Here is a 9,160-nt window from a genome sequence, read left to right as displayed (position 1 = left end):
TTGGAACCAAATGGACCCTTATGGGTCTGTAACTGCACAAATGGAACCAAATGGACTCCATTTTGTTCCATTTGTACACTGTACACTCTCAGAGTTAAATTAATATTGATTTTACAATATGAATTGGGGGTCCCAGAGATATAACATGCCATTAAATGGGGGGTCCGTAGACTAATGCAGGTCAAACTGGGGGTCCTTGAAATTAAACGGGTTGAGAATCACTAGCCGTAAAAAGTCTTCTCTTATGGGGGTCCGCAGGATAATTTAGTGTCCGTTTTGGGGGTCCTTGACATGAAAACACTGGTTTAAGCACGGACCACCATCTGATGCCATTTGTAGATCTCAGACAGTCTTAGAATATTGTGTTGTTGTTGATTAAAGATCCAAAGCGTCCATGCAGTTTCATGCTGTATTGATGTGGTACCAATAAACCATTTATAGGAGATATCTTACAATCAAAATAACAATTATTCTACAGTCCCTAATTGTGTGTAGACTTCTGGTGAATTAAGTATTAATGCAGTGTATGTGTATAAATGTGACTTTTGAGAGCGTAGAATATGAAACCAAATAAGTGGACCTGTACGGGTCCATTTGGTTTCACGTTATGCTCTCACGAGTTAAATATCTAAATACTTTATACATCTGTGTCTGTCTTTTACATGTTTGTGATGAATTGAAAATGGAGGACCCTGATGTAAACATGGTCTTTAGAGCTTTTTTCATCCTCTTAGCAGATTTTGTATTGACCTGTACCTTCCTTTGAAAAGTCAAATTATTGTTAAACTATATCTTCATTACTTAATTTAAAATGACTCTTCACAATTAATTAGAGAATGTAGAAGAATAGCTGTTATTTGTTATTGATCAGCCTGGCTGTTATCTATATCTCCTATAGGCCTATATTATTTCTACTACTTGTTTTTACTTTATTGAGTCCATCACATGTACAATTCCTTGTAACAAATACATGATCTTTTCATATTTGTTTCATGTAGCTGTTATCTGACTTTCCCAGAACAACAAGACCCCCAAAGAGACTCCACAGAACTGAACTGATAGTTAAGACCCCCCCCCCCCCCCCCCCCCCCCCCCCCCGAGCCTGTAGATCTGCTATTATTGAAAATGTACGTCAAAATGTGCCTCATTCATTACGTCATATTGTCTCTTTATTGTTAAGGCGTTTAATGTTTGTTTTACATCACCATTACATCACCATATCAACGTGAGTTAGACTTTCATATATTATATTAGTAATTAACTTTAATTTCGTTAATGTATCTGTACCTATATATGTCTATAGACCTATATATGTCTATATATAGACCTATATATGTCTATATATAGACCTATATAGGTCTATATATAGACCTATATAGGTCTATATATAGACCTATATAGGTCTATATATAGACCTATATAGGTCTATATATAGACCTATATAGGATATAGACCTATATAGGTCTATATATAGACCTATATAGGTGTCTATATATAGACATATATAGGTCTATATATAGACATATATATGTCTATATATAGACATATATAGGTCTATATATAGACATATATAGGTCTATATATAGACATATATAGGTATATAATGTATCTGTAGACACAACATTTAATACAACATTATACAAACAATATACAGACAGAGGTCATCGTTTCTAATCTCAGCCACCAGAGGGCGACAAGACACACCACACTACACTACACAGACCACAACACCAGCGCGTTGCATTGTGGGACTGATCCAAGATGGCGGCCTCCTTGTGCCAGAAGAGCGCTGCTGTGTGCAGCAGAATGACAACAACAACAACAACAAAATTACAGAGGCTGCTGCTCCGCCAGAGAAGCCTTTATTACACTCATCATCACAACAACAACAACAACAACAACAACAGTGTCAGGAGGAGGAGGTTCAGCAGCGACGCCATTAAGGGCGGAGGAGGGACGGAGGAGAAGGAGGCAGAAGATGGAGGAACAACCATCACACCACCAGCTCCTCCCAGGAGCGGCTTCGCAGAGGCCTATGACCTGCACACTGACCTGAAGACTGAACAGGTAGAATATAATGACCTGTAGACTGAACAGGTAGAATATAATGACCTGTAGACTGAACAGGTAGAATATAATGACCTGTAGACTGAACAGGTAGAATATAATGACCTGTAGACTGAACAGGTAGAATATAATGACCTGTAGACTGAACAGGTAGAATATAATGACCTGTAGACTGAACAGGTAGAATATAATGACCTGAAGACTGAACAGGTAGAATATAATGACCTGCAGACTGAACAGGTAGAATATAATGACCTGTAGACTGAACAGGTAGAATATAATGACCTGAAGACTGAACAGGTAGAATATAATGACCTGAAGACTGAACAGGTAGAATATAATGACCTGTAGACTGAACAGGTAGAATATAATGACCTGAAGACTGAACAGGTAGAATATAATGACCTGTAGACTGAACAGGTAGAATATAATGACCTGAAGACTGAACAGGTAGAATATAATGACCTGTAGACTGAACAGGTAGAATATAATGACCTGTAGACTGAACAGGTAGAATATAATGACCTGCAGACTGAACAGGTAGAATATAATGACCTGTAGACTGAACAGGTAGAATATAATGACCTGCAGACTGAACAGGTAGAATATAATGACCTGTAGACTGAACAGGTAGAATATAATGACCTGTAGACTGAACAGGTAGAATATAATGACCTGTAGACTGAACAGGTAGAATATAATGACCTGAAGACTGAACAGGTAGAATATAATGACCTGAAGACTGAACAGGTAGAATATAATGACCTGTAGACTGAACAGGTAGAATATAATGACCTGAAGACTGAACAGGTAGAATATAATGACCTGAAGACTGAACAGGTAGAATATAATGACCTGAAGACTGAACAGGTAGAATATAATGACCTGTAGACTGAACAGGTAGAATATAATGACCTGTAGACTGAACAGGTAGAATATAATGACCTGAAGACTGAACAGGTAGAATATAATGACCTGAAGACTGAACAGGTAGAATATAATGACCTGTAGACTGAACAGGTAGAATATAATGACCTGAAGACTGAACAGGTAGAATATAATGACCTGAAGACTGAACAGGTAGAATATAATGACCTGTAGACTGAACAGGTAGAATATAATGACCTGAAGACTGAACAGGTAGAATATAATGACCTGTAGACTGAACAGGTAGAATATAATGACCTGAAGACTGAACAGGTAGAATATAATGACCTGCAGACTGAACAGGTAGAATATAATGACCTGCAGACTGAACAGGTAGAATATAATGACCTGCAGACTGAACAGGTAGAATATAATGACCTGAAGACTGAACAGGTAGAATATAATGACCTGCCGACTGAACAGGTAGAATATAATGACCTGAAGACTGAACAGGTAGAATATAATGACCTGTAGACTGAACAGGTAGAATATAATGACCTGAAGACTGAACAGGTAGAATATAATGACCTGTAGACTGAACAGGTAGAATATAATGACCTGAAGACTGAACAGGTAGAATATAATGACCTGTAGACTGAACAGGTAGAATATAATGACCTGAAGACTGAACAGGTAGAATATAATGACCTGAAGACTGAACAGGTAGAATATAATGACCTGCAGACTGAACAGGTAGAATATAATGACCTGTAGACTGAACAGGTAGAATATAATGACCTGAAGACTGAACAGGTAGAATATAATGACCTGTAGACTGAACAGGTAGAATATAATGACCTGAAGACTGAACAGGTAGAATATAATGACCTGAAGACTGAACAGGTAGAATATAATGACCTGTAGACTGAACAGGTAGAATATAATGACCTGCAGACTGAACAGGTAGAATATAATGACCTGTAGACTGAACAGGTAGAATATAATGACCTGAAGACTGAACAGGTAGAATATAATGACCTGTAGACTGACCTGAAGACTGAACAGGTAGAATATAATGACCTGCAGACTGAACAGGTAGAATATAATGACCTGTAGACTGACCTGAAGACTGAACAGGTAGAATATAATGACCTGCAGACTGAACAGGTAGAATATAATGACCTGTAGACTGAACAGGTAGAATATAATGACCTGCAGACTGAACAGCAGGTATAGAGTTGGGCTGTACTGTACATATTAACAAGTGTTTTTGGCATTGAACTAGCCTTGGATCAAGACTATCAGGTATATTCTGTCTGTCTGTCTATATAGTATATCTACCTATACCTACCATAGATATGCACATGTCAAAATATATGATAGTCCTCTTGATCCAAGGCTAGAATAGATTTTTTTATTGATTTTTTGCCATGACAAAACTTAAATATACAAAGAAATTACAGACACGTTTAATAATGTACTTCATAAAAAAAGGGGGAAAAAATGAAAGAAAGAAAGAAAAAAGCAGAATAGCTTACCAACACAAGCTTGTAGATCAGCTATTTTGGGGGAAATGTGTTAACATGTTTCCATCATGATTAGATTAAATGTGTTAACATGTTTCCATCATGATTAGATTAAATGTGTTAACATGTTTCCATCATGATTAGATTAAATGTGTTAACATGTTTCATCATGATTAGATTAAATGTGTTAACATGTTCCATCATGATTAGATTAAATGTGTTAACATGTTTCCATCATGATTAGATTAAATGTGTTAACATGTTTCCATCATGATTAGATTAAATGTGTTAACATGTTTCATCATGATTAGATTAAATGTGTTAACATGTTTCATCATGATTAGATTAAATGTGTTAACATGTTTCCATCATGATTAGATTAAATGTGTTAACATGTTTCCATCATGATTAGATTAAATGTGTTAACATGTTTCCATCATGATTAGATTAAATGTGTTAACATGTTTCCATCATGATTAGATTAAATGTGTTAACATGTTTCCATCATGATTCGATTAAATGTGTTAACATGTTTCCATCATGATTAGATTAAATGTGTTAACATGTTTCCATCATGATTAGATTAAATGTGTTAACATGTTTCCATCATGATTAGATTAAATGTGTTAACATGTTTCCATCATGATTAGATTAAATGTGTTAACATGTTTCCATCATGATTAGATTAAATGTGTTAACATGTTTCCATCATGATTAGATTAAATGTGTTAACATGTTTCCATCATGATTAGATTAAATGTGTTAACATGTTTCCATCATGGTTAGATTAAATGTGTTAACATGTTTCCATCATGATTAGATTAAATGTGTTAACATGTTTCCATCATGATTAGATTAAATGTGTTAACATGTTTCCATCATGGTTAGATTAAATGTGTTAACATGTTTCCATCATGATTAGATTAAATGTGTTAACATGTTTCCATCATGATTAGATTAAATGTGTTGACATGTTTCCATCATGATTAGATTAAATGTGTTAACATGTTTCCATCATGATTAGATTAAATGTGTTAACATGTTTCCATCATGATTAGATTAAATGTGTTAACATGTTTCCATCATGATTAGATTAAATGTGTTAACATGTTTCCATCATGATTAGATTAAATGTGTTAACATGTTTCCATCATGATTAGATTAAATGTGTTAACATGTTTCCATCATGATTAGATTAAATGTGTTAACATGTTTCCATCATGATTAGATTAAATGTGTTAACATGTTTCCATCATGATTAGATTAAATGTGTTAACATGTTTCCATCATGATTAGATTAAATGTGTTAACATGTTTCCATCATGATTAGATTAAATGTGTTAACATGTTTCCATCATGGTGATCAGCAGCAGGACCGTCAGAACCAGAGCGGTAGAACGGGCAGCAGAACCGCTAGAAGCAGCTCCAGACCCGTCTCCTTCTCCGCCATGCTCCGCAGCTCTCCTCTGGTCCAGATGGGTCCAGCACAGGACAAGGTACAGCAGATTATACCAATGTCTTCTTAAACATTTTTTTGAACAATCTATGTTTCTATATCAGTGGTCATCAACCTTTTTTTTTAATGTCTAGGACCACAAAAATGATATGTATTTGGCCGCTGACCCCCATCTCAAAATATTTTGTTCCAGGGACCGATTGACCGGCGAAACACACCAATACACGTCCTGTTTACCGATTGACCGGGGAAACACAAACGTTTGGGTCACACAATTGGCAGGCTCTAAGTTGGCAGGTGCCTTGCGATAGGTGCTGGGTAATTAATCACACCACCTGCCAAATGTGTGACCCAAACCTTTGTGTTTCCCTGGTCAATTGGTGATGACGTCTGCGGTAAACACTAAACAGGACGTATTCGTAAAATCAGTCCAGCAATCATTCCGGGCCCCCCTTTGCCCGGAGAGAAAGACGTCCGTGTGCATCTCTTGAAAAAGTGGAGATAATTAATTGACTAAATACACGTTTTGTGCCAGAACTTTCACATGGATATAAAACTAGAGGACCATTTTTCACTCCACGTCTTTGGAATTATTTAATGGGCGAGTATACAAACGGAGCATTTATCACATTTAGGCCGCGCATTAATTAGTCCGACCAGAAATTAAGCAGGGTGTTCTATGGCTCTGTATGTGAAATACTGTACATACTGTATGAAACAACAAGAGCCGTTCTAGGGCTAGGACCCCCTCCAGAAGAAAACATTTGAGTTTAGAAGACGTTCGCTATGAAAGGATATATATTCAAAAATTTGCGCACATTTTTCCAAAAAATAGCAGATCTACGAGCTCGTATATCTGCTATTCTTCAACAGCTAAAGTATAAAAGAATGGTTAAACTTAAAGTCGTTAAAAGCTAAGGTGACACAGATGCGTCCTCAGGTCTTAATTGTATAAATGTCTTCACTCATGTGGTCCTGGCTTAAGTTTATTAAGGGTTAACTAGTTTAATAACTAACCAGTTTAAATGTTTTCTTCCAGGTGGTCCTGGGTTAACTAGTTTAATAACTGACCAGTTTAAATGTCTTCTCCCAGGTGGTCCTGGGTTAACTAGTTTAATAACTGACCAGTTTAAATGTCTTCTCCCAGGTGGTCCTGGGTTAACTAGTTTAATAACTGACCAGTTTAAATGTCTTCTCCCAGGTGGTCCTGGGTTAACTAGTTTAATAACTGACCAGTTTAAATGTCTTCTTTCAGGTGGTCCTGGGTCGTATCTTCACCGTGGTGGGGGACGACCTGTACGTGGACTTCGGGGGGAAGTTCCACTGCGTGGTGAAGCGTCCCGACAGCGAGGAGGCTCAGCGCTACCAGAGAGGAGCCAGGGTCCGCCTGAGGCTCAGCGACCTGGAGCTCACCTCCAGGTTCCTGGGAGCCTCCACGGACACCACCCTGCTGGAGGCCGAGGGGGTCCTGCTGGGGCTGCTGGAGCCGCGGGGGGAGGGGTCCCAGAACAAGACCCCCAAAGAGACTCCCCAGAACTGAGTTAAGAACTGCTGGATCTGCTATTTTTGAAAATGAAGGGAAAATGTACGTCATGATGTCTCTTTATTGTTAAGGCGTTTAATGTTGGTGTTGGCACCGTTTGTTTGACATCACCATTACATCACCATTACATCACCATTACATCACCATTACATCACCATTACATCACCATTACATCACCATTACATCACCTGATCAACGTGAGTTAGACTTTCATATATTAGCGCCCCTCACTTCACACGAGTGTGATTGTATGTGTTTGTTTGTTTATTCAGCTTCTAAGCATGATCACTCAAATGTTTAAACATCTTTTATTTTACATGATCACTCAAATGTTTAAACTTCTTTTATTTTGCTGATTACAAAGCAGAACTCTAAATGTTCCGGATCAAAGATGTGCATTAACTATCTAAATAAACTTATGATGAAAAACAAAGCTATGTTTTATCTCTCAGGAGATTTGTTTTTCCATAACGTTGTTTTCCCAATCTGTCTCAGTGTGAATCGCCTATCAGAGTTACAGACCTGTAAGGGTCCATTTGGTTCCATTTGTACACTCAGAGTTACAGACCTGTAAGGGTCCATTTGGTTCCATTTGTACTCTCAGAGGTACAGACCTGTAAGGGTCCATTTGGTTCCATTTGTACACTCAGAGTTACAGACCTGTAAGGGTCCATTTGGTTCCATTTGTACTCTCAGAGTTACAGACCTGTAAGGGTCCATTTGGTTCCATTTGTACACTCAGAGTTACAGACCTGTAAGGGTCCATTTGGTTCCATTTGTACACTCAGAGTTACAGACCTGTAAGGGTCCATTTGGTTCCATTTGTACTCTCAGAGTTACAGACCTGTAAGGGTCCATTTGGTTCCATTTGTACACTCAGAGTTACAGACCTGTAAGGGTCCATTTGGTTCCATTTGTACTCTCAGAGTTACAGACCTGTAAGGGTCCATTTGGTTCCATTTGTACACTCAGAGTTACAGACCTGTAAGGGTCCATTTGGTTCCATTTGTACTCTCAGAGTTACAGACCTGTAATGGTCCATTTGGTTCCATTTGTACTCTCAGAGGTACAGACCTGTAAGGGTCCATTTGGTTCCATTTGTACTCTCAGAGTTACAGACCTGTAAGGGTCCATTTGGTTCCATTTGTACACTCAGAGGTACAGACCTGTAAGGGTCCATTTGGTTCCATTTGTACTCTCAGAGTTACAGACCTGTAAGGGTCCATTTGGTTCCATTTGTACTCTCAGAGTTACAGACCTGTAAGGGTCCATTTGGTTCCATTCGTACTCTCAGAGTTACAGACCTGTAAGGGTCCATTTGGTTCCATTTGTACTCTCAGAGGTACAGACCTGTAAGGGTCCATTTGGTTCCATTTGTACACTCAGAGTTACAGACCTGTAAGGGTCCATTTGGTTCCATTTGTACTCTCAGAGTTACAGACCTGTAAGGGTCCATTTGGTTCCATTTGTACACTCAGAGTTACAGACCTGTAAGGGTCCATTTGGTTCCATTTGTACACTCAGAGTTACAGACCTGTAAGGGTCCATTTGGTTCCATTTGTACTCTCAGAGTTACAGACCTGTAAGGGTCCATTTGGTTCCATTTGTACACTCAGAGTTACAGACCTGTAAGGGTCCATTTGGTTCCATTTGTACACTCAGAGTTACAGACCTGTAAGGGTCCATTTGGTTCCATTTGTA

At 38.1% G+C, this 9,160-nt stretch overlaps 1 protein-coding gene and 1 long non-coding RNA gene across 3 annotated transcripts; one reads left to right on the top strand and one right to left on the bottom strand.

Annotated features, from left to right (window-relative positions):
• Positions 1-1,768: 1,768 nt before the first annotated feature.
• LOC310865637 (small ribosomal subunit protein bS1m-like) lies at positions 1,769-7,780 on the top strand. Of its 2 annotated transcripts, none has more exons than XM_083774816.1 (3): positions 1,769-2,067; positions 5,831-5,956; positions 7,172-7,780. In XM_083774816.1, exons 1-3 carry the CDS (start codon positions 1,807-1,809, stop codon positions 7,454-7,456), a joined length of 672 nt encoding a protein of 223 aa, XP_083630942.1. In that variant the 5' UTR covers positions 1,769-1,806; the 3' UTR covers positions 7,457-7,780. The 2 variants fall into 2 exon arrangements, with proteins under 2 accessions (XP_083630942.1, XP_083630941.1); XM_083774815.1 differs by having other exon boundaries at positions 5,828-5,956; positions 7,172-7,779.
• LOC310865638 lies at positions 7,639-8,087 on the bottom strand. The gene is made up of 2 exons (XR_014569844.1): positions 7,820-8,087; positions 7,639-7,783 (listed from the first exon to the last, which is right to left on the bottom strand). It is a non-coding gene; the product is annotated as an uncharacterized lncRNA (long non-coding RNA).
• Between the last annotated feature and the right edge of the window lie 1,073 nt (positions 8,088-9,160).

The sequence above is a fragment of the Protomyctophum parallelum genome (genome assembly GCF_964188405.1).
Source record: "Protomyctophum parallelum genome assembly, chromosome: 10".
Taxonomy (NCBI): Eukaryota; Metazoa; Chordata; class Actinopteri; order Myctophiformes; family Myctophidae; genus Protomyctophum; species Protomyctophum parallelum.
The sequence above is the reverse complement of the archived record's forward strand: the minus strand, read 5'-3'. Positions and strand labels throughout refer to the sequence as shown.